The 26,530-nt window shown below is 41.3% G+C and overlaps 1 protein-coding gene across 3 annotated transcripts in view; it reads left to right on the top strand.

The window, feature by feature from the left end:
- The window catches only part of mthfd1l (methylenetetrahydrofolate dehydrogenase (NADP+ dependent) 1 like), a 157,154-nt gene that overhangs the window by 38,963 nt on the left and 91,661 nt on the right, over positions 1–26,530 (top strand). For all 3 annotated transcript variants that reach the window (XM_073051434.1, XM_073051436.1, XM_073051435.1), the window contains 9 exons: positions 2,420–2,517; positions 13,467–13,564; positions 14,119–14,292; positions 15,906–16,042; positions 16,991–17,037; positions 17,353–17,460; positions 18,067–18,141; positions 21,076–21,178; positions 22,776–22,852. In XM_073051434.1, the coding sequence (XP_072907535.1) occupies positions 2,420–2,517; positions 13,467–13,564; positions 14,119–14,292; positions 15,906–16,042; positions 16,991–17,037; positions 17,353–17,460; positions 18,067–18,141; positions 21,076–21,178; positions 22,776–22,852 (917 nt within the window). The remainder of the gene's footprint in view (positions 1–2,419; positions 2,518–13,466; positions 13,565–14,118; positions 14,293–15,905; positions 16,043–16,990; positions 17,038–17,352; positions 17,461–18,066; positions 18,142–21,075; positions 21,179–22,775; positions 22,853–26,530) is intronic.

Below are 26,530 nucleotides of genomic sequence, written 5' to 3'. Positions count from 1 at the left end.
GGGTTTTGTATTCTCTTGAATTGCTCCTCATAAGTAATGTTGTGACTGTCCACTTTAACTGTTGCCTATAAGTCTTAAACTTGTACATTCAATTCAAAGATGTCTAGAATGAGTGGAACTAAACCTAGTAAATGCCATGCAGCAGACTTCCCTGTACTTGTATCGCCAAGGTTTGCAACATGCACTTTCACATTCATTGAGAGTGCTTACTTAGTAACTTTTGACCAGGACTTGATTAATCTCGGAAGCCATTTACCAGACATTCTGGCACTTAATTTTCTTGTGTACACTTATTTCACATTAAGTAGTGAGGCATTCTAGGAAGTTGGCAGGAGGGAAGTACGTAATTGATCGAGCTTTCACTAATGCAAAATGTAAATTGGCTCTGAGTGTCTGGACTTGATTTTTGAACATTATGGATTTTGTTTTCCTTTTGATGCAAAGTAAAGTATTTCCAGGACAAATCTTATTTGAACCATTTCAAACCCATGGTGCTTTGTGATGCAATATTCTGTATACATGAAGAAGTGTGTGGGTTCGTTCTTGAACCCCACAGCCTTTGATTCTGAACCAAGAATATTATTAGTAAGCCACGGCTGAAACTGCATCAACTGTTGACAAGTGGGTGGTAGTTTGTGACTGAGATTCTGTGTATTTTCAGTGCTATCAAAGCAAATCTTTATGGTTTCTCCTCCACTTAGAGTGGGCCTAGGGATCCCCATGACACTATAGGAATGTTGTCCATTTTCAGGGATTTTGAGAACATGTTTGAATCATTTTCTCTTGTCCATCTAATGATCTCTTAAAAATGACAGATTTCTGGGTAATACCTGTTTTGGAAGCCTTGTGCGCACATGCCAAGATTACAAATTTGACCCCAATGCGCAAGCTATGTAATCAGTGACTATACTGATCAGATGCTGACGATGATTTGTTAATTTGTTTGGAGGCAGCACAGCGGTTAGCATAATGCTATTATAGCGCCAGTGACCTGGGTTCAGATCCCGCCACTGTATGGAGTTGTACATTTTTCCTGTGACTCTGTGGGTTTCCTCCAGGTGCTCCAGTTACTTCTCCACACCCCAAAGACATAGGAGTTAGTAGGTTAATTGGTCACATGGGTGTAATTGGGTGGCACAGCCTCATTTGGCCAGAAGGGCCTATTACCTTGATTATAATACCTTGATAGAAGTCTCTAAAATTAAAAATAAATCCTGCCAGTGGATTTGGGAGATTGTTGGAGTGAAGTCCTATTTCTCCTATGTTCAGACGTACCTACTGTAGGTAGTTCATACCTCAAACATACACAAGGGCAGGGATCGGTGCTGTTTGGTGGACCATAAGCTGGTTTTGAGATCTTGATTTTCAAGCCATGGCAAAAGACTATGCTGGTTCACTGAAAACAGTAGTTGGTTTCTTCATTATCTCCCCTTTAAAATAAACCTCTGAGATGTGCTAAGTGTTTTGCAAGGTCTTGCACAGCATTTTTGGAGGGTAATGTTGTTCAGCTTGGATGAATTGGTACAACATCTTTATTTTGTGAATGTTGGAAGTGTAAGGCCTATCCTTTCAAGCAAGTCAACAATGACTTGGAGCTTTGTCTTTGTACAAGTGTCATCTCCATGTTGAATCTGTTGTGAGCTTGGTTTTAGAGTGGAGGCAAAGCATTTCTTCTTTCCTGTTTGACCCTGACCAATCTGTAGAAGTTGGTCTATGGCTGTATTTACAATATATTTTTTTAAATGTTGGATGTGATTGGTTTCAAATGTCATGATAAAAGGCTTTATATAAATGAAAATTATTATTATTGTTCTTTATTGTGTGAGTTTCTGACCTCTGAAACAAGATGCAAGACTATTCAGTGTCTTTGATTCTTGGATTTGAAAGCTAGAGGCTTGAATTTTGATGGTAGCTTATTGTTTGTTAGTAAATTGAACCATATGACAAATTGCAGGGTTTCAACCTGAAGGGCAATGACCATTTCTTTCCTTTCCTCTGCTTAACCCACTCAGTTCCTTCTCCAGATTGTGTGTTGCTCCAGATTTCAGCATCTACGGTTTTGTGTGTCTCCTGTGACAAAATAGTATTGTTTAGTGTTGAACAGGAGTGCTGCAAGATGATGGAGAAACTCAGTGGGTCAGAATCTAGAATTAGCAGTTTCTTGTGTCTCCATAGTGCTATAATCTAACTGTCTTGAAGTTCTCTGGGTTGGACTTCACCAGATGCTAGAAATCTTAAGCAACACACAAAATGCTGACAGAACTCAGCAAGTCAGACAGCATCTCTGGAGAGGAATAAACAGTCGACATTTGGACTGAGATTATTTCGATTTCTTCAGTTGAAGACTTGGGAAGCACATTTTTTTTTTTGATATTCTTTGTATCTGACTGAACTGTTCTATGTTTTGTCCCCGCTGCAGCTTTTAGCTCAAGCCCCAACTGCCACGGTTTCCAGCACAATGAACCTGGATCATCACACGATGGAATTGGACTCTTGACAGGAGCTCTGCGGATCAAGGTAGGGAAGAGTTTGGTTTTCCAATTCCTGGGGAGGAGGAGCAGTTTGCCTGAAGCCTTCTTTTATTGTCCAGAAGCCTGAAGAATGTTGCCCATAAATGTGAAGACTGCACTTGTCGAATCTGTTGCAAGGTGTCCTTGTCTAACTGGGAACCTGCCATAATTTTGTATACCTCTATCAAATCTCCACTCATTCTCCTACACTCCAGGGAATAAAGTGCTAACCGATTCAACCTTTCCTTGTAACCTGGGACCTCAAGTACTGGATGCATCCTTATAAATTTTCTCATTACTCTTTCAGTCCTTTCTGTAGGTTGGTGACCAGAACTGCACACAATGCTCCAAATTAGGCTTCAGCAATGTCTTTTACCACTTCAGCATAACATTCAAACTCCATTGCTCAGTACTTTGATTTGTGAAGGCCAATATGCCAAAAGCTCTTTTTGAGACCCTGTATACAGTAACGTGCAAATTTCTTGGATACATGTGTATCATTAGGGTGCCTAAGACTTTTGCACAGTCCTGTATTTGTCGCCGACGAGTGGAGAGCGGATTTGTAAAACTGATGGGAGCAAGGCTGTTGGGAATGGCAAAGGCCAGAGTGCTGTGGGAAGGGTGTGGGGCAGGTGGCAGAGAAGTGCTGGGGTGGGTGATGGTGGGGGTGCAGATGCAGCAAGCTTTGAGACACCAGGCAAGGTAATTCGATTCCAACAATTGGTTTATTGGTCATCACAGCATACATCTCTGGTGCATCCCGCTCCTTCCCCTCTCTCAGAATCGGGCCACTTGGCCCATCGAGTCTTCTCTGCCATTTCATCAATTCACCTATTTTCCTCTTGGACCCGATCTCTTACCTTTTCCACGTATTTCTTCATGCCCTCGACAATCAAAAATCTATCAACCTCTTCCTTAAATATACATAAAGACTTGGCCTCCACAGCTGCCTGTGGCAAAGAATTCCACAAATTCACCACTCGGCCAAAGAATTTCTCCCCCATCTCCATTCTAAAAGGACGCCTCTGTAATTCCCTTTACTCCGCTTGTAATATTGATACATCTGACTTTAGCTTTTCTTTCTCAAATTTCAGGGTGATTTTGATCATATAATGATCACTTTCCCCTAGGGGTTCTTTTACCATAAGCACTAATCAATTTTGGTTAATCCACATCACTGATACAGAAACAACAATGGACCCAATATCAATCCTTGTGGTATATCACTCAGAGAGGCAACCATCTGCTACCATCTCTGACTTCTCCCACAAAGCCATGTCAAATCCAAATTACTACCTCATCCTGAATGCCAAGTGACTGAAACTTCCTGACCAGCCTCCCATGTGAGACCTAGTCAAGGGCCTTGCTATGAGAGATGCACTAGTGTGAGATCCTAGGGGAAATTGAACCAGGTAGGTGTTGAGGTATTTGAGACTCTCCCATTAGTGTAAGCAAGGAGATGCAATTAAATTAGGTGCTGGTCATTTCAATCTGCAGTGTGCAGTAGTTTTTTCAAAGTAAATTTATTGTCAGAGTACATCTGTCACCATATATACTCTGAGATTCATTTGCTTTCGGGTATTCACAGCAAACACAAAGAAACAATAGAATCTATGAAAAACTGCACACGAGAAGGCAAGCAACCAATGTGCAAAAGACGATAAACTGCAAATACAAAAAGACAAAAAAAATATTAATAAATAACTAATATTGAGAACAGGAGATGAGTCCTTGAAAGTGAGTCAGTAGGTTGTGGGTGAGTGAAGTTATCTCCTCTGTTTTTAGAGTCTGATGGGGTTGAGGGTTTCTGAACCTGGTGATGCAAGTCCATACATTCCTGTACCACCTTCCTGATGACAACACCAACAAGAGAGCATGATCTTATCACAGTGGTTGATGAATTCCTAGAATTATTTCTTTGTTGAGGAAGATCATCAGGGGCATTTAAAGAGCTTTTGAAAGATTAAGGAATTGTGGACTCCAAAGAACTGGCACAGGAAGTATGAATGCCATGGGCAAATCGGGCATGATCATGTTAAATAGCAGAATGGTCCACTATTTTCTTGTGTAATTGTTTTCTTGTACCAAAATGCCATGTAGGCCAATTCTTAAGCCTCCTTGTTATCTTTTTAAAAAGTTCAGTCAGCTTCAGTCAGGGAGAAGGAAGTCTGAGAATCAGAACGGGAGTGCTGCGGGAGCCATTTTGATTTTTTTCTCATCAGGGTTAAGAGAGTTAGGACTGCGCAGGTGTGTGACGTCGTGCAGTGAAGGAACACAGCCTTATACGGCGGGTAGTAGAGTGAGCCAGGAGCAGAGTGAAGGCTTAAGGGCTTTGGCTCAACGGCTGAGGCAAGGTAGGTTTAGTTTTCCAATTTTTCCTGTTATTTGAGGAAAGGGGGAATTATGAGTGTGAGGGCAGCTTGTTGTTCTCTGTGTCGGATGTGGGAGGTCCTGGAGTCTCCTAGCCTCCCGGACGTCCATATCTGTGCCAGGTGCGCCAAGCTGCAGCTCCTAAGGGACCGTGTTAGGGTACTGGAGCTGCAGCTCGATGACCTTCGTCTGGTCAGGGAGAGTGAGGAGTTGCAGGCAGGTGGTCACACCAGGGCCACAGGAGGCAGACAAGTGGGCCACGGTTAGGAGAGGGAAGGGGAAGAGTCAGGAGAGTACCCCAGTGGCTGTACCCCTTAACAATAAGTACTCCTGTTTGAGTACTGTTGGGGGGGGTGGGGGGAACAGCCTACCTGGGGGAAGCGGCAGTGGCCGTGCTTCTGGCACAGAGTCCGGACCTATAGCTCAGAAGGATAGAGAAAGGAAGAGGAAGGCAGTAGTAATAGGGGACTCGATAGTTAGGGGGTCAGATAGGCGTTTCTGTGGAGGCAGTCAGGAGACCTGGGTGGTAGTTTGCCTCCCTGGTGCCAGGGTCCAGGATGTTTCTGATCGCGTCCAAGATATCCTGAAGTGGGAGGGTGAGGAGCCAGAGGTCGTGGTACATATAGGTACCAATGACATAGGTAGGAAAAGGGAAGAGGTCCTGAAAGGAGAATATAGGGAGTTAGGAAGACAGTTGAGAAGAAGGACCACAAAGGTAGTAATCTCGGGATTACTGCCTGTGCCACGCGACTGAGAGTAGAAATGGAATGAGGTGGAGGTTAAATGTGTAGCTGAGGGATTGGAGCAGGGGGCAGGGATTCAAGTTTCTGGATCATTGGGACCTTTTTTGGGGCAGGTGTGACCTGTACAAAAAGGACGGGTTGCACTTGAATCCTAGGGGGACCAATATCCTGGCGGGGAGATTTACTAAGGCTACTGGGGAGACTTTAAACTAGAATGATTGGGGGGTGGGAATCAAATTGAAGAGACTAGGAGAGAGGAGGTTAGTTCACAAATAGAGAAAGTTTGTAGACAGTGTGTGAGGGAGGATAGGCAGGTGATAGAAAAGGGGAGCCTTCAGACCGAAGATGTAGGGGAGAAGGAAGAAAAAGAAGATAAAGTTGTTTGCACCGTTAGGGATAAACAGAGTAGGAGGTGGAGAATTTCTTAAATGCATCTATTTTAATGCTAGAAGCATGTAAGAAAGGTGGATGAGCTTAGAGCATGGATTGATACCTGGAAATATGTTGTAGCTATTAGTGAAACATGGTTGCAGGAAGGGTGTGATTGGCAACTAAATATTCCTGGATTTCTTTGCTACAGGTGTGATAGAATTGGAGGGACATGAGGGGGAGGTGTTGCATTGCTTGTCAGAGAAAATATTACAGCAGTGCTCTGGCAGGATAGAGGGCTCGTCCAGCGTGGCTATTTGGGTGGAATTGAGGAATGGGAAAGGTGTAGTAACACTTATAGGGGTGTATTATAGACCACCTATTGGGGAGTGAGAATTGGAGGAGCAAATTTGTAAGGAGATGGCAGATATTTGTAGTAAGCACAAGGTTGGGATTATGGGAGATTTTAATTTTCCACACATAGACTGGGAAGCCCATTCTGTAAAAGGGATGGATGGTTTGGAGTTTGTAAAATGTGTGCAGGATAGTTTTTTGCAGCAATACATAGAGGTACCGACTAGAGAAGGGGCAGTGTTGGATCTCCTGTTAGGGAATGAGATAGGTCAGGTGACAGAGGTATGTGTTGGGGAGCACTTCGGGTCCAGTGATCACAATGCCATTAGTTTCAGTACAATTAGGGAGAAGGATAGGACTGGACTCGGGGTTGAGATTTTTGATTGGAGAAGGGCTAACTTTGAGGAGATGTGAAAGGATTTAGAAGGAGTGGATTGGGACAATTTGTTTTATGGGAAGGATGTAATAGAGAAATGGCAGTCATTTAAAGGTGAAATTTTGAGGGTACAGAATCTTTATGTTCCTGTTAGGTTGAAAGGAAAGGTTAAAAGTTTGAGAGAGCCATGGTTTTCACGGGATATTGGAAACTTGGTTTGGAAAAAGAAGGAGATCTACAATAAATATAGGCAGAATGGAGTAAATAAGGTGCTCAAGGAATATAAAGAACGTAAGAAGAATCTTAAGAAAGAAATTAGAAAAGCTAAAAGAAGATACGAGGTTGCTTTGGCAAGTAAGGTGAAAATAAATCTGAAGGGTTTCTACAGTTATATTAATAGCAAAAAGATAGGGATAAAATTGGTCCCTTAGAGAATCAGAGTGGACAGCTATGTGTGGAGCCAAAAGAGATGGGGGAGATTTTGAACAATTTCTTTTCTTCGTTATTCACTAAGGAGAAGGATATTGAATTGTGTAAGGCAAGGGAACAAGTAGGGTACTCATGGAAACAATGACGATTAAAGAAGAGGAAGTACTGGCGCTTTTAAAGAACATAAAAGTGGATAAGTCTCCGGGTCCTGATGGGATATTCCCTAGAACCTAGAGGGAAGTTAGTGTAGAAATAGCAGGGGCTCTGACAGAAATATTTCAAATGTCATTTAGAAGCGGGGATGGTGCTGGAGGATTGGCGTATTGCTCATGTGGTTCCATTGTTTTAAAAAGGGTTCTAAGAGTAAACCTAGCAAATATAGGCCTGTAAGTTTGACGTCAGTGGTGGGTAAATTAATGGAAAGTATTCTTAGAGATAGTATAATTATCTGCATAGGCAGGGTCTGATTAGGAACAGTCAACATGGATTTGTGCTTGGAAGGTCATGTTTGACAAATCTTATTGAATTTTTTGAAGAGGTTACTGGGAAAGCTGACGAGGGGAAAGCAGTGGATGTTGTCTATATGGACTTCAAAGGCCTTTGACGAGGTTCCACACGGAAGGTTAGTTAGGAAGGTTCAATCGTTAGGTATTAATACTGAAGTAGTAAAATGGATTCAACAGTGGCTGGATGGAAGATACCAGAGAGTAGTGGTGAATAACTGTTTGTCAGGTTGGAGACCGGTGACTAGTGCTGTGCCTCAGGGATCTGTACTGGGTCCAATGTTGTTTGTCATATACATTAATGATCTGGATGATGGGGTGGTAAATTGGATTAGTAAGTATGCAGATGATACTAAGATAGGTGGCGTTGTGGATAATGAAGTAGGTTTTCAAAGCTTGCAGAGAGGTTTAAGCCAGTTAGAAGAGTGGGCAGAAAGATGGCAGATGGAGTTTAATGCTGATAACTGTGAGGTGCTACATTTTGGTAGGACTAATCAAAATAGGACATGCATGATAAATGGTAGGGCATTGAGGAATGCAGTAGAACAGTGATCTAGGAATAATGGCGCATAGTTCCCTGAAGGTGGAATCTCGTGTGGATAGGGTGGTGAAGAAAGCTTTTGGTATGCTGTCCTTTATAAATCAGAGCATTGAGTATAGGAGTTGGGATGTAATGTTAAAATTGTACAAGGCGTTGGTGAGGCCAAATTTGGAGTATTGTGTACAGTTCTGGTCACCGAATTATAGGAAAGATGTCCACAAAATAGAGAGAGTACAGAGAAGATTTACTAGAATGTTACCTGGGTTTGAGCACCTAAGTTACAGAGAAAGGTTGAACAAGTTAGGTCTTTATTCTTTGGAGCATAGAAGGTTGAGGGGGGACTTGATAGAGATATTTAAAATTATGAGAGGATAGATAGAGTTGACGTGGATAGGCTTTTTCCATGATTCAAACAAGAGGACATGAGTTGAGAGTTAAGGGGCAGGTTTAGGGGAAACACGAGGGGGAATTTCTTTACTCAGAGTGGTAGCTGTGTGGAATGAGCTTCCAGTAGAAGTGGTAGAGGCAGGTTCGGTTTTTGTCATTTAAAAAAAAAAATTAGATGGGTATATGGACAGGAAAGGAATGGAGGGTTATGGGCTGAGTGCAGGTCAGTGGGACTAGGTGAGAGTAAGCGTTCGGCACGGACTAGAAGGGCCGAGATGGCCTGTTTCTGTGCTGTGATTGTTATATGGTTATATATGGTTCACTTAGAGCAAATCCATGCCTGATTCCTTAATGATTGATGCTTTCTAATGAAGTTTAGTTGTTAGTTAATGAATGCATGGTTTCCACTTGTTTGTCCATAGTGCTCTTCTGCTAACTGTCCTGTAACTGAATGATCCCCTTTTATTGTTGTACTAACATGTTAAAACTGTTACAATTCTCCAGTATCATGCCACTAGCCAAAAAGGATTAAAACTTCTCTGAACAGCTGCAATACATTTTATGCAGACCGAGTAATTACATTTATTTTCAAAGATGCTGAAACACTGGTATTTCCTGTTTATTTCATGAAGTTTCAGGCGCCTGTTTGTTTGCATTGATCCCCCAGTTTGTCAAGAAAGCTCGAATTGTTCATTACAAACTCAACCTCCACAGGCGGACTACATTTTTGTGGGCTCCAGTAGGTCCTGCTTTTTCATTATCTGAAACTTGGACATGTACCATCAAGAATTTTTGTTACCCCAATTTACCCTTTTTAGGTTTTATTTTCCACTTTCTATTTCTTTCCATTTTCTACTTTCTATTTCTTTCCATTGCTCTAAGGCTAAAGTTCTTCATGGTTTGACAAGGGAATGTAGAGGTGATGTTTCTCCTAATTGTGTGTTTGGAGCTAAAGGCCTCAGTCTGCAAATAATGGCTTGGGCATTCACTGTTCAGAAGAGGGTTGATCTTGAACATACAGAGACTGATCCACCACCGAAATGATGGAAATATTACATTTAAGAAATCAAGGGGTGTATAGGGTCAGTACTGGAAAGTGATGCTGAAGAAAAAGAGAACCATAATTATGGATAGTGAAGCAGATGAGGGGCTGTTTCGTTCCTGTTTATAATCTTTTTCAACTTGTTTCCAGTTTCTGTTTGTCAGATTGTATATTTGAATTGTAAAACAAAAAAAATGCCCTTCTGCATTTGTGTATTTTATTCTGGTCTACATTTGTCCTTTTTATATAAACTGATTAAATCTAGTTACCGTCACAACCATCAAATTGCTTTTCTAATAATTAAACCTTCCACTCATGTCGGTTCAAGGTCAAGTCCAGGATTGCAACCAGCTCACCTTTCTCCAAAAATCCACCTGTCAGGGTCATGTTTTAAGCCAAGACTGTGAATCAATATTTTGTCCCCTATGCATACATCTAAAATACTCCTGACATTAATCCAAGACTTTTTAGCCACAAATTCAGACTGCTGGTTGTGTCAGACATTTCCCAAGGAATGAGTCTAATTTCTGACCGTCTCCAGCACTCTGTTGTTCAAATACAGCCAAGTCTGAATATACTTGGTAACTGCAGAAAGTGTAATATAAGTATATATCTATTATTTTCCTTGGGATGTTTGACATCTGATTCAGTGCCCTGTATTTGTTTGGATAGTTTTTGCTCTTCCATTTCCCTCATTCTCCCAACAGTGCCATGTCTTTTTTTCTTCCCTGTTCACCTTATGGTAAGAAGCAGCTGATTCTACTTCTGTTACCATTGCTCATCGCATCTCTTTCTGTTCCTCTGTGTATTTTATTCTCTTCCATCTTGATTCAAACTTTGCAACAAGGAACTGCAGTGGGACCCTAGTGGGCCAGGCAGCATTTCTGGAGTGAGAAGATGGGTGACGTGATGTATTAAGATCCTGCCTTGGAACAGAATTTTTTTTCCTTTTGCTCCCAATTTTAGATCTGCACCTCTTGTCTTTTTAGGGCATCATCTGGCATTGACTTTTCCTTCTTGTCTAACTGCGTCCTTAACTCATCTCCTGTACCTCGATACAGAAAATGAATGCACTCCAAACACCTTTGTTTTCTGGCCTTTATTTCTTCCTCCTTTCCACACACCTGTGATTTTCCTACTTTCCATTTCCTATTCCTGTTCCACACCCTATATAAGCTATTTTAATTGTATAATGATTGCCAGTGAAGCTCCCTATGTTGGTCCCAGACCAATGAGATGGAGCGCATCTGGCTCATGGAGGTCCCAGGCTTTCTCAAACCTTGTCCTCCTGCACAAATAATCTTAAACCCTGTTTTCTCTTCAGTCTGCTTTCGTCACATATTCAGGAGGTGGCTGAGAGTGATCAAGAAATGACTAACCTTTCCTAAAAGAAGTCTGAGTTTTTTAACCTCTGCTTTCCAAAATCTGCCTGCAGGACTTCATCCATTTCTGTTGAGATTATAGTGGTCTTCAAACTGCTTGCCTGCTCTCATTCCCATCTTTTCTGGAGGTATCCTTCGTTCTGGCATCATCAGGAATACGCCTGTAGCCACAGAAACACTACCCTGTAAGCAACTAAGTCTCCTGTTGCTTTCTTGATTGGCTTTCTCCCAGCCTCAGCTGCACAGGCTGTCCTGTAATTTTTAGAGCAAGAGTTCCCAACCTGGAGTTCACAGACCCTTGGTTAATGGTAGGGGACCATGGCATTTTAAAAAAAATGGTTGGGAACCCCTGCTAGAGGAAATCCGGTCAGTATTGAGCTGAGTCCCATTTACAGCAAGATGCATTCAGTAACATTGCCTGTATCCAACTATATGGAATCATAGAACTCAGAAATGAGCCCTCTGCCCCAGCATATTCAAGCTAGCCATGAAATACATTTCCATATTAATCCCATTTCCAAGTACTTAACCGGCTGCCTTCTGCACTTTGGTGATTCAAGTGCTCATCTTCATACTGGAAGTTTGAAAATACCTGTCTCCTCCACCACCTTAGGGAGGATGTTGCAAGTTTCAACCACCCTTGAAAGAAGAAAAAATCTCCAATCCTCCCCAATTCCTAAACTTGCACTCTTTGATAAAGGCAGAAGTTTTCTCACCAGTGAGCTCCTTCCTTTATATGTCACATAATTTTGTGTACTTCCGTCATGTTGCTTGTCAGTCTTGTTCACTCCTAGGAAAACAGCCAGTATTTCCTGTCTCAAAGTTCAAAGTAATTTATTATCAAAGTAGGTATATTTCACCGTATACTACCCTGAGCTTAATTTTCTTGCAGACATTCATATTAAAGCAAAGAAATATAACAGAATCAATGAAAATCTGCACACAAACTCTAACAAGCACTCAAATGTGCAAAAGGTGACAAACTGTGCAAAACATACATATATACATGGAAGAGAGAGAGAGCATGAGTGCTAGAGTCCTTGAAAGCGAGTCCATAGGTTGTGGAATAGTTCATTGTTGAGGTGAGTGACATTGTCCATGCTGGTTCAGGAACCTTGTGGTTGAAGGATAATAACTGCCCCTGAACTTGGTGGTGTGGGACCTCAGGCTTCTGTACCTCCTTGCCGATGGCAGCAGTGAGAAGAGCGCATGGCCTGTCTCTACTGCTGAAGTGGCCCATCCCTGGTGAAGACGTGTTGAGTCTTCTGTGCTCCTCTAATGCAGTTACATCCTTCCTATCAGTGGCTTAGCTAATGTATAATATAGCCACCTTGCTCTATAGCCATAATGTACTATAGCCAGCTTGCTCTGTGCTTTTGCTGCTCTAGTGGAAGCAATCTCAGTATCTCAAACTTTTCTCATTTTCCCACTCCTGGATTATGTTTTTGAATCTTGAATTAAGATAACATACAGGTAGTTCTACAACAGCACAATAGTTAAATTCCTAAGAAACCTTGCCTGATAGAAAGTCATGTTGTAGCAGAATGGGTTGTAGTTGCTTTCAAAGAACAGATTTAATCAAGTTTTCCCGATTGTGATCGTGCTATAAGCAGTGTGGCCCTTGTAATGCACGTAGTATTCTCGAATCCATCAATCGCATTGTAACCAATTTGCATTGCAGCAGAACTGCCTTGATAGCCAGTGTTTCATGGTTCAGAGGGCTGCAGCAAATGGGTACACATGTTCTCCATATCTGCAGGTTGGAGGTTTGTCCGATGTTTGCTTTTGTATGAATCTACCTAAAATGAGAACAAAGGCAATGTTTGGATGTTGGTTTAATTTAATTGTCACTCACCATTTGTGGTTTCTGCATACTCTTGGTTACCTTGCCTGTACAGCTTTTGTTACTTTTCAAAGCCCCTTGGCCCCTAGGAGGACGATGACCGACCATCCATCCATCATCCCAGTACTTACTGACTCATTATTGGCTCCTGAATGGCAACACTCATTTGAAAATGTCTTCCTTCTCAAATTCTCATCTACTACCTTCAGCCTTAAAACACTCCATATTCTCAGTGTACCAAAGTCTTTTTCCTATGTATCCTAAATACCCATTGCTGTAATGTGCCTCAGTCTGCTGCATACAATTCTTTCACAATGATTCTTTCTGTTCCTGGCTACCTTTCTCCCAGAAGATGCCCTTTAAAATTATTTAATTGGCCAAGAGCTTTGGTCAATTATGCTAACATTTTGGCTGAATTAAGTTCCCAAGGCACTTCAAATATGTTCATATTAATGTACTTTATTGTTGTGGGTTATCCTCTAATGCATGTTATTTCAAGAAACCACTTCACCTTTTCTGAATGGCAATGAATAAGTTTTTGGAAACTGAGCACAGTTATCAGTCTCTGGGTTTTCAATCTGTGAAGGTTATTTTACTTCTTAATTTATGCCCGACAGAATACAGTGGAAAGCAGTACCAGATGGTTCAAAGAACAACAACGCAGGAGATGGAATCTTCAGCCTCTCAAATTGCACCCCATCTTGCCTGTCCCCAGGTAAGCTATCACAGCTGCCTTCCCTGTGTCCTGGTGATAGGCTTCAAAGGGATAATTCACAGGAATAAAACTGATAATTTGGTTATCTGGAATTCCTGATAATTCAGTCACTGGCTCACTAGATGATGTGCCACACTTGCTGTCCACTGAACGCCAACCGAGTTCCTGAGCTCCCCTGCAGTTTAGCGTGTTCACCAAATCTTTACTGTTGAACTTTTTTTTTTAATAGAAGCCATTTAGGGGTTGGAGCATTAATAAAACAAAATCCAATCATCTTAATTAACTAGTGCAGCAGCACTACCAAAATTCTCAACGTGTCAAACTGACAGAATTTAACCGTATACGTAGAACAACACAGGAAGGGGTCCTTTGTCCACAATGTCTGTGCCAACCATGATGCCAAATTCAACTAAAACTTTCTGCCTGCACATTCGCTGTATGTTCATGTTCCTGTCTAAATGTCTCTTTAATGACATAGTGTACTTGTAAGCACTAGGTGTGCACTTGCACGACTCGTTGGAACTCAATTGCTGCTCTCTGTAACTTGTTTGCAGTGACATTGAGATCTCCAGGGCACAGACTCCAAAGGCAATCGACATCCTTGCCAAAGAGATTGGGCTGCATCCAACAGAAGTAGAAACCTACGGAAGGAATAAAGCAAAAGTGAAACTATCTGTCTTGGATAGATTGAAGATGCGGGAAGAAGGAAAATATGTATTGGTTGCTGGGTAAGAATATTCTATTGCTGGTTCATTCATTAGTAAGAAATGATTTAAATTTTTTTTTTCTTGAAACTCCTCTCTATAATACAGGCTGTCTCCAAGTAACAAATGAGTCTAGTTTTTATTGATGCCCATCTAGTCCACAAATAGGAAAATGCGCAAAATTCACTCTGTTGTAACCTTACCTACTCAGTACCACAATGGTGTCAGAAACAGAGAACTAAATAAGAAATAACAATTACTGTAAGGGAGAGAGGAAGCCAAGTTCTGCCTTCATATGTTAAAGTTTTGAATTTTATGGGAGCTTGATCATATGAAGGGGCGGTTGGTCCATGAGCTGATGTTCATAACCTGAGGATAGTCTGTATTGTACCATGGTTACACTGTCAGTGTTTCTTGGAAAGCGATATGGTAGTAACCACACAGAATTGTGAAAGGGCATTCCAAGAGAGAATTTCCAATTATCGGAGAATCTGAATCTGTGGAATCAAAAATTACATTCTGGAAGGTGCTTATTCTATCCATGGAGTCAATGTTCTTAAACTGTTCATAACTAGAAATGCTAACATTCAGTTCAAAATTTAAGGGCAAACTTCAATCCATAGAGTCAGGAAAATGTGACTAGCACATGTGGAATTGGGGGAATCTGGATGTCTGTGTAAACAGCAGAAGGATACGATGATGGTGCTCGATGAAGTTAAACTGGGAATAGATTTATGTGGATGATGAATACAGCCAATGACCGTTTGGGCTGAATGGCCTGTTTCTTTGCAGTGAATTTTAAGATAAATAAGGGTAGGGCACTCTAGAATTGGGTGTAGGACTTCAACTTAGAATTTATTTAAATGATTTGAGTGAGGGGTGCTGATAAAACAGCTAGGTAACAAAGTAATGTGTAAAGAGGATATGTTAGCTGAATAGGTCAAGATCCAATAGGTTAATTGACTGCTCAATTGCACTAGTGTGTGGGTTCCCAACCTGGGTCCATGTACCCCTTGGGTAATGGTAGGGATATGTGGGTGGGGTGGGGTGGAGTTGAGGGAATGTAAAGAGAATAATATAAGATTAGTGTAAACGGATTTGATGGTTGGTGAGCCTAAGAGTCTGTTTCTCTGCTGCATGTTTATGTAAACCATGAGCCCAAAGTGAAGAGCAGTGTTCCTACTGCTCAACGGAATATTTATCCCACGCACCAGGGGCAATTTACACCAGACAATTAACCTGCCAGTCTGCATGTTTTGGGATCTGGGAAGAAACTGGAATCCCCAGGGGAAACCCATGCCAAACAGCATCAGAGGTCAGAGCTGAACCCAGGTTATTGGAGAAAGCAGTTGCCCTGACCTGAAAAAATGGCCTAAATATGATAGATGTTGTGTCTGACTGTATTGTGCTCCTTTAGTTCTTTATTGAAATGCTAGTCCTGACTTTATGCTCAGAATAATAGGAGTGGTTTTTTGTCTGCCCCTTGTCAATAGACAATAGACAGTAGGTGCAGGAGTAGGCCCTTCGGCCCTTCTAGCCAGCACCGCCGGAAATTGCTTTTATTGGGAATCACTGTCTGGACTTGGTTAAAGTTGAGCAATCACCTTAATAGCATCTTCTGTGCTGTGTTTGTTTAGTATTACACCAACTCCTCTGGGAGAGGGGAAGAGCACAGTGACAATTGGATTGGTTCAAGCACTAGGAGCACATCTGGATGTTAACGCATTTGCCTGTGTGCGACAGCCATCTCAGGGGCCAACATTTGGCATTAAAGGTAACCAGCTTACAAATAAGTGCTTCCTCAACAGCTAGGCTATGTATATGACAGTTGTGAAATTGTGTATTCAGCAGACATGCTTAAGGATCATATCTGGATAATGCTGTGCACAACTGTTCTACTGCCATCTCCTGCCATCTTACTTGTACCTTGTACCTGGGAAATTTGATTCTGGAGAATCTTTTATTTTGCTTCCAGGTTCAGTTTGTTTTCTTTCTTCCCCATCCCCTCTCCTCAAAAGAAATTAGTGTTCACTCTCCATCATTCAGTTAGATTATTGCTGAAGTTCAGTTTATCATACACTTAGTCCAGGGTCAGCTGAACATGGGTACAAGCCCAGATGAAGTTTTGATCAGGAAGTCTAGTCCAGTGCCCACTGCTGTATTGAGGGTTGCAATATTTGAGTTGCTGTTCGTTAGTCAGTGTTATGCTGAGTACCTACCAGCACCTTCAGCTGGACACAGTACCCCGTGATAATATTGGATTGCTGTCTACTGCCTGGCCTATGGGTATTCCTCAAGCAGCACAATTAAAATGTTTTCTCGTTTGGCCTCTCTTACTAGGAAATTGTTGTACATCAATTGGCTTCCACAGTATTCTGCACTACAATAACTTTTTTGTAACCCTTGTGTAGTAATTCTGTTTATCAGTTCACTGTAGAAGGCCTTTAAGAGCTGGTGTTTGTATGGCACTTGATTAAGAATAGCCAACTTCCTTCTCTTAAAAAAATAATTGGCAAGTAAGTTTGTCCTTATGGACTTATGATAATTTTGTAATTACTTTAATAGTGAACCAGTAGTTACTTGGTACATCACTATTTTCTGAATCGTTGAATCTTGGGTATACTAATACAAAGGTTGTATTTACTGGGCTAATAATTCAGTATAAATGTTTGGCAGATTTTAATCAGTATTGTTGTTCAATGTAACTATTGTCTCTGGGCAGGTGGAGCTGCAGGAGGTGGATATTCTCAGGTCATCCCTATGGAGGAGGTGAGAGATCTGACATTTCACAGTTCGGGAGAAAATCCACCCATTCCACAGTGAGACGTACAGACTCCTTGCAGAAGATGCTGAACTCTGCTCCAAGCTACAATAGCATCACACCAATCACTATGCTACTGTAATTCAGCATTTCCTGCAGCTTTTGCAATTGATGAGTCTATAAGCTTGGAGCTAAGCACAGAGCTAAAACTTGGTCAGCATGATGCAAAGTGAAGCTGGTTTATTGCACAAATATTGGTACATTTTGGTCTTTTGCAGTCATCCATTAAGTTTGTAATCATCAGTTCATGTTTTATATTACAGTTCAACCTTCACTTAACGGGGGACATTCATGCAATTACAGCAGCCAATAACTTGCTGGCAGCAGCTATTGACGCCAGAATGCTACACGAAGCTACTCAGTCAGACCAGGTGAGCTGCTTACTCAAAGGCTGATAATTTGTAAGCTCAGCATTTTTCTTTTTCAAACTTCTTTTCATGTTTCCTTTTTTTACCTTTCAAGTATACTTAAAGTAAGCAGCTTAGACAATACCGTCAGGTGCCATCATTCACAAAGCATTCCATTTGCTTATTATATTCATGTTATATCATCATGATATTTAGTTTTTCTTTATGTATGTCATAATGTATATTTGCAAGGGATTTTAAGCACTAAATTCAGTCTGTGTGATAGAAGAATTTAAACTATGGGTTTTCCCCAGAGATTCTAGTGCTGTATCAAGCCAGTGTGCCATTCAACAGAAGGTCCTGAACTTTGGAAAGTGCCGATCTGTTGCACTCAGTGGACAGCTTTTTGCACTGGGAATTGCGGGTTAGGAGCAGACCAGGGGGGTATCTTTCACCTGACTGCCAACTCTTAAGGAGCAGTTGACAGTGGTCTAGATATGTGTCCCTGCCGTAATAGGTCTCTCTGTAATGACATAATTTCCATCAAGTTTAGTTTGTGGTATTTAAGAAATGACACTGCAAATCTGTGTAATAAAAGCCACAATAAGCGTGTTTTCCCTATTCTACTAGGCACTGTATAATCGTTTGGTGCCCACTGTAAACGGAGAGCGACATTTCTCTGCCATCCAGCTTGCTCGACTAGCAGTGAGTAAAGCATTGTGTTTTGATAATTTTCCCTGTTCAGCTGTTTTAAGCCCGGTTCTCCTTCCTTTTGCATACCATTATTGGACTGTGTGTGTGCGTGTGGTGAGCTTAAAAGTGTCAGGTTTTGTATAAATTGGGCTTGTATCTCTATGACTCTCAGAAGCTGAGGAGAGAGATCCTTGAAATGCTCTGAGGATGACCAAATACTTTACAGAGATGGTGATTAAAAGCTGTTGCTGAACAAGCAGCTGGATTTGGATAAACATAGACTGCTAATGAGGAGCAACCTGAGCATTACAATAATTCTTACCAGCGCAGAAGTTTCTCATTTGTAAATCTGAATTATTCATGTACTTGTCTGAGTACATTCTCATTTAATAAATATCAACATGCTGGATAAATTTTGCCATGGCTTCATCTAACTAAGAGCACATGGATGAAACAATGTTCTGCCACTTGGCAGCTATCATTGTTGCTGTTCAGGTTTGGACTATTCCCCAAAGAATATCACCATGGATATAAGAGACCTGAAATTTCCCCATCAGTTATAGACTTCTACAAAATAAATTACTGATGGCATGTTCATAATGTGGAAGTTACTAATATGTGATTCATGCTATTGGAGGCTTTTTAGTAATGTGATTTCCCCAAATCCTTTTGACTGTGGGGGGATTCTTGTAACTGGCAATGTTGGAGGTTTTTCTAATGGAACAGATGTCAGATAATTAGCCTCTAAGCTTGGTGTTATATATATTTATAACAACATTTATACAAGTGATCTTTTGAAACTCAAATCAATGTTATAGTTTTATTTTACTAAGACTATTAACAAGCATTGGAAGCTCATTGGATTGGCATTGTACCATGGAGAGGGCTTGTACATTGCTCCTGTCAAGCCAAGTGTCAACAACTACCCAAGGCAAACTGCAGCAGGTTTCATAATTTTATGTAGGTGATAATTCATCTATAGGCTAATTCAAGATGAGGATTTGAGATCCATTGGCAGAAAACAAAACCATCTGTTTCTGTTAAGATGCTAACTTGTGAACAATGGTGTTGCCTATCCTGCCGAAGGGTTTCGGCCTAAAACGTCGACAGTTCCTTTTCCTATAGATGCTGCCTGGCCTGCTGCGTTCCACCAGCGTTTTGTGTGTGTTGCTTGAATTTCCAGTGTTACGTACCCCGTAACTGGGTCACTTACCAGCAAAGATAGAGAGGTCCATTGAAGTCTGATGGTACTATTTTTAACAGTATTTATTGATAAAAATACACAAAAATAACATCAATACAAACATACAGATAATATACGTCGTCAATACTAAATCTAAAAGCGTGGGTAGAATAATAATCAATAATAAATAGCTCTATCGTTGTCTAGGGGATAATGTATTGTCCGATGGAAATATAAAAGTCACTCAAGTTCATTCAAGCTGCAGCTTTTGGTTGGAGAGAGAGAGACGGATTAAAACTTGCCCATTCCTTTTATGATGTCAATCCTTCGAGAGTCGTTGGGGCTGATTTCTCCTTTGCTGTTAGCTAAAGCCGTTCTTCTGTGGCAAGGCCCACCAATTCCGAGGCAAATGGAAAAGGACGCACGTGGTTTTCCACCGGTTTTCGCTATTACGCTGTTACAGAATTTCTAGCGTTTCTTCTGGTGCGTCTGAGGGGCTATTCCCACAGACCCTCTTTTATCCTGACTCACAGGGTCTCAGATGTCAATCAGGGTGGAGGGATGCCACCCCTCAACCAGCCCACTTTTGGTCATTCCCTGAGGGCTTCAAATAAATAGCTCCGTACTCAATACACAATTCCGTCTCCAAGAGACAATGGCCGTTTCCCGTAGCTTTGTATCGCCGAGGGGCCAAGACATTCCAAACGTCTCTCTCTCATTTCCTGGGTCTCCTGACCTGAATTAATAGCGATCTTGCGATTCTCAAAAAGGAGGGGGCTACCCTGCACCCCTTGGCCCCTCAGAGTTGGGCACAGGCGTAACACCAGCATCTGCAGATTTCCTTGTGTTTGCCTATCCCTTGTTTGGTTACCTACTTTAAACACAATGGCCTTTTATAAATTGCTTCTTTTTCTTTGTCATTTAAGACCAAGACCAAAAAACTGCTTGTGGGGAGTTACTGGTTTGGAAAGGAGTGGGGCAGAGGCTAAGTTTGCACATGTCTTGTGTTCCATGTGCTGTCAACCAGGGTGGACTGGATGGTTTCAATTAACTGGTGCCTCACTATTACATGCATGAGCCTATTTATCTCCCTGATGCCCTTCCAATAGCTTGTGCTGTCAAACATCTTTTCACTGATAATTAATCTTTGAACAATAGGTCTTTGAAATCAACTGAAAATATTTGAACATAGTAAACTGTAATTTATGAAAATAATATAAAGAAAAATAAAAGGAAGGATGCCCAAAACTGTTAAGGAAGTTTACTGAGCCCTTTTAAATGAATGATGCAGTGGTAGTTGCTTCAGCTTCATCTGTCATCTAGCTTATTATTGTCACATGCTCCAAGATACAGTAAAAAGCTTTTCTTTGCTTGCCATTAAAGTTCAGGTTTATTGTCATGGGCACACATGCTGTGTGGAATTTACTTTTTGCAGCAGCACAGTACATTACAAATCTAAATATAAGTTACACCTAACTTGATAAACATAAAGATAGTAGTGCAGTATAATGACAGATCAATTAGTACATTAAGGTATAAAAAGTACAAGTACATTAAGGTATGAAAAGGAAAGCAGAGTGCAGAATAGAGTGATACAGACGAAGCCAGTTATCAAGTGCCCTAATGCAGGGTTTTGAGACTCTGTATCAGAACACACCAGCAGCCTCTCGTGTCTCTTGGGAATCCCATTAGTATTTTTGTTATGTTTTTTCTGTATCTGCTGCATTCAGCCTTCAGAACTTTGTCGTTTTTAAAAAATACAGCGCTTGGGGATTCAGAAGAAGGACCCCCGTCTCCTGACACCAGAGGAGATCACGAAGTTTGTTCGTTTGGATATTGATCCTTCCACAGTTACCTGGCAACGAGGTGAGTGGTGTCCTTACAAAAGAAAAAGACGGTTTTTTGAAAAAGGTAGTTTTGGTTATTTAACTCTTTTAAACTTTGGAAATGCTATGTGTAACTCACTACTCTTGGGTGTGTATCAAATGTAATATGTCAAAGCACTGTTCAGCAAATGAAGTACTTTCAGGATTGTAGTTACCTTCACAAGGCAGCACAGCAGCAATCTTGTGAACAGCTGGTGGTCATGGCTAAATAGTATTTCTGTGTGTGATGGTTTTCATACTGCAGCTGTGTTCAGAGTCTTTACTTGCTCTTTGCACTTGGGCAACCTGCAGCTTATCAAAAAAACAAACCATTGATACTGGAAATCTGAAATTTAAAAAAAAAATAAACAGTGAAAATGCTTGTCCTGTCAGGCAGCAACATCTGTGGAAAGAGAAATGGTTAATGCTTCAGGAGGCCAATGACATTCCTTCAGAACTAATGGAGGGAAAGCAAGTTAGTCTAGGCAGCAGAGAAGGTGGGGAGGGTGATGTGGAACAAGGATAAGCCATGTAATGAGGTGAAGTAATACATCTAATTAAATTCCTTTGTCCAATGTGTTGCCAATGTCGTGAATTCTGGGTTATGCTTTATGTACATGCCCAACAGACCAGAACAAGCAAGCAAAAGAATAAAGGATGGCCAGATGCAAGCAAAATAGCCAGTCCTGTTGCAAACAGAAAGAAAGGACAAGTTAACTGAATCAGTATAGATTCCTGCAGGCTCAGTGCACCCAGACGATAAATAAGTTGTTCCTTGGGCTTTGTACTGGTTCAGGAGGCGACAGAGGTCAATGGGAGTGAGATGAGAAATTAAAATGGCAGGAACTGTAAACCTGTCATTCCAGTGATCTAAGTGCAGGTGCCCCACAAAATGATTGTAATCTGATCAATTGTTCTGTGACTTTGTGCACAGTCTGATGAGTATTGTACATGAGGATAGTCAAGTTTTAGTTTTTTGTCATATGTAAGAGTACAAGCATCCACAGCTTCAGTGAAAGACCTGGCTGCAGTGGCATTGCAGGCATGCAGTATCAGATACACAACATTCAAAAGAAAAAAGTTAAAAAATTGCACAAGAAAGAACAGTTGGGACAAAAATGTAATCCATTGTAGTACAAAGTGGTCATCACATTGCTATTACTGAGGTAGTGATTGGGATTGTGCGGATTGGTTCAAGAACTGAATAGTTGAAGGGAATTAACTGTTGAACTGAGTAGTGTGGGTCAAGGTTTCCGTACCTTCTGCCTGATGGCAACAGTAAGAAGGCGGCATTGGCCAGATTGTGGTCGTACGGTGTCCAGCATATTGACTATTTTAGTGGAAATAGAATTCAATCAGAGTGGTTAGAGATGAGGCAAAAAACAATCGGTGCTTCTCACCAGGACTCATGAAAATTGCGCAAGGATATGAGGCGCAATCCGACATCTCACTGATGACTGTGAACTTGGACCTTTCAGTCTAATTGAACTTCAACATTGAATAAAGAAATATTTAGCTTTGTTGGTGTGGAACTGTACTGTTGCCTGTTTCTCATCTACATGTGAGGATTTTTCTTTTGTACTCATTTTATTTTTCAGTGGTCGATACAAATGATCGTTTCTTGCGTAAAATAACGATTGGGCAATCTAATACAGAGAAAGGATTTATTAGAGAGGTATGGATTGCTTTGTACATTTACTGCACCTTTTTCAGGATGTAAACGCTGCCAGGAGGTTCAGCATTTATTTCCTCACTCGAAGAACCCTTCAGCCTATCATGTCAGTCCCTCTGAAGGATCTCCAATATGCTGTTTTTATGATATTCCACTGCTTATGAAGACTATTTCTATACCAGGGCAGTGTCAGTTTGGAAAGGGGATATTGAGGTGGTGCTGGTTCTCCACCTGCTGACCTTGATCTTGTGGGTAAAATCACTGGTCTGGGAGGTGTTGTCAGAGTAGCTCAGCTGAATAACTGCAATGTGCTTTTGTGGATTTTAGAACGTTTATGGGAGGAAATCACTTGTCACATGTCCAAGTCAGTATGAAAGGGCTTATCGGTTTAATTGCAGCTTCAGTCTATTTCTCCTTAAGTACATATCCAAATATTTTTAAAATGTGATGAATGCTATTTTTTGTAAGCAGTAAATTCAAAACCCCAAGTTCCCTCTGAAAACAGATTTTCCTTAATTTCTACCTATCTGCATCCCTCATTATGTTTATACATCTCAATTAAATCTCCCCTCAGCCTCCTCGGTCCCAAGGAAACCTTTTGTCCTGTTTTAATATAAAGGTTTGATTACAAGTGGCTTTTTTGCCATTTTAGAGTCTCTCCAGTTTTCTATTGTAAATGACCTCTAATGTTACAGTAGAAAATTAGTCTTCATTGAAGCTGATTGAACTGTGCAAGCAGTATTAAGAGTAACCGTGTTGAATGGGATAAGCTGGTAGCCTTTGTAGATGGTGGTAATTCTGTAAGTTTTTCATCACCTGGAGGAAGTATTTTTTTGTTAGTGATGCTCGAACTGGTTATTTTTACCTGTATAAAAATATTTCATTGAAAGTGATCCTGTCTAATGCACTGTCACAAACCAAATGTTATCTAGATTAATACATTCTCATGTCTTGTATCAATATCAAACTGAATAAACCACTTCAAGTTACAAGGTTATTTAAAAAAGAATATCAAACAATAATTTATCACCTTGCAATGGATTTCCTGCATGTGTGGTGGAACTAGATTTGATAATAACATCTAGTGTGAATTTAGGAAATAGTTGAAGTGCAAACATATAACTGTAAGGAAGGAGCTATCAACTGGCAGAAGCACTGGAGGCAGATTGGCCTTGATGTGTGCTGGGTAAGTCCTTAAGTTGGTGAACTGAACTAACTAGTTTGTGAAGGTAAATCAAATTGATGCAGCTCTGAATTGGATAGTCTGATTTTTATTATGTCAGGCTGGAAATTTATCAAGGATACTTTGGCAGAGATTTCTCATCTTTCTCTGTTTGTTACCCCCCATTCCTTTCAAAGGCACATTTCAGAGAAATGTATACAATATACATCCAGAAACTCTTTTTCTTCACAAACATCCATGGAAACAGGAGTGACCCAAAGAATGAATGGCAGTTAAATGTTAGAGCCCCAAAGCCCCCCAGCTCCTCCCACACACACATAAGCGGCAGCAAAGCAAAGATCCCCCCTCCCCCACCAGCAAAAACAAATGCATCGACGCCCCCCCACGGAGCACTCAGGCATGCAGCAAAGTATCAATAAAGACACAGACTTGCAGTGCCCCAAAGACTACTCGTTCACCCGGTATTTTGACATACTGCAGTCTGTCTGTGTGTGTGTGTGTCTCTCTCTCTCTCTCCCCTCCCCCTCTCTCCCCTCCCCTCCTCCCCCCCCTCCCCTCCCCCTCCCTCCCCCCCCTCTCCCCCCAATGAGGGGAAAAGAGGTATCCCGTTTCATAACAAGAGGGGAGACATAACAAACAACTTTCTGAATTACTATGTTAAAAGTCTGCTATGTTGCTTTTGTCCAAGCTCTGTGCCCAAAGAACTCAGATCTCTGGGCACACAGCCAGCAGCCAGCTCGCTGCTTTCGATCTTATGTGTACTCCCACAACACACCAGTTTCCTGCGGAGGCACCAACCTTGAGACCGCCCACTTCCAGAGCCACGAAATCCTGGAACCCTAATGGCGCGCTAGTTTTCTAGGGTGCATCCTTGCCATATCAAATAGCGGGCTGTCATGAGACCCCAAGAGCGGGTCCCATTCCTGCAAAGAACCGAAGTCAGCGTGCAGCTCCAGGTCAGGGTCTTCAAAAGAACCCTGAAAGGGAAAAATAGAGATGTTAAGGATAGAAATAGAGCTGTTTCTGAAGATGCAAGCAAAGGAGGTGCCATTAGTTGCCATTGTTCTAAGTTCCACAGGTGATCTGGACCTTGAAAGATTTGATGAGTCCTTGGCAGCAAATCCATAACTCACTGGAAGTGACGACACAGATATTGTAGTGCAGTGAAAAAGATGTTTGACTTTATAGGCCGAGATAATGAGTACAAGAGTAAGGAAGTTGTGTTGCAGTTACTCAGAACATCGTTTAGACCCTCTTAGAGTATTGTGTGCAGAGTAGGATGGGAAGCAGAAGAGATTCACTGGGATGCTGCCTGGAATGGAAGCTATGCTCTTGAGGCTAGAGCTGATAGTCTGGGTTTATTCTCATTGGAGTATAGGAGGCTGAGGGGTAGTCTTGTAGAGATTTACAGTGCCTCAACCTTTTCACAAAAATGAGTAATACAGCCAATGATATCGTTCACTTTTTATTTCTGAATCTGATGTCCTTTTTTCGCAGTAGTGCCCAAAAAAGGGAAAAAATTGTAAAGCGTGGAAAAACTATAAAATCAAAAACTGAAAAGTCAGCAGTTCTAAACTATTCATCCCCCTTGCTCAGTACTTCGTTGAACCATACCTCACAACTATTACAGTCATTTTGGATAAGTCTATTAGCTTTGCACAACGTGATGGAGCAAGATTTGCCTATTCCGCCTTGCAAAATTGTTCAAGCTGTGCCAGGTTAGTTGTGGAGCGGCAGTAGACAGCAATCTTAATGTCTTGCAGGAGATGTTTAATCAAACACTGTCAGTTTTCTTCATTTGAAGCCACTCCTAAGTTGCTCAGGCAGTGTGCTTTGGGTAGTTGTCCTGCTGAAAGATGATCTTCCTCCCCAATTTAAGCTTTCTGGCAGAAGCTAGCAGGTTTTTATTCAGGATCTTGTTTTATTTAGCAGTGTTCATCTTCCCATCTATCCTGACCAAATTTCCAATCTCTGGTGCTGAAAAGCATCCACATAGAATGATGCTACTTCTACTGTATTTTACAGTAGGGATGGTGCCACCTTGTTGATGCCACACATGCTGCTTAATGCTGAGTTCCATTTTAGTCTCAAGCGACCACAAGACCTTCTTCCACATATTTACAGTAACTTCTAAGTGGCACTTTGCGAAGTCTTTGCGTGCAAGGATATGTTAATTTTAGTGGTGTGTGTGTATAACACCTTTGTATTGAGCCACAGGTATATTTTGGCAGGTGTTTGGCTTCCTGCCTGAAGCCAGGTGTGGTTTATTATTTATCTCGCCCACCATGCCTGCTGTCAGGGCTGAAGGGCTGAACTAGTTCTTATGGGCTGGGCACTACTGAAGTTTTAGTGAGAAAAGATGCAGGGTAACTTCATTGTCACTGAGAGCTATAATAAAGAACTACTTCATGCTCATTAAAAGTTCATTAACAATTATCATAGAATGAAATGTTTGTGATTACTGCCCCCAAGTGGCTACAAGTTGAATTTCAGAGGAA

The sequence above is a fragment of the Hemitrygon akajei genome, chromosome 7, assembly GCF_048418815.1.
Source record: "Hemitrygon akajei chromosome 7, sHemAka1.3, whole genome shotgun sequence".
NCBI classification, from domain to species: Eukaryota; Metazoa; Chordata; class Chondrichthyes; order Myliobatiformes; family Dasyatidae; genus Hemitrygon; species Hemitrygon akajei.
This window is presented reverse-complemented; position numbering and strand designations above follow the sequence as displayed.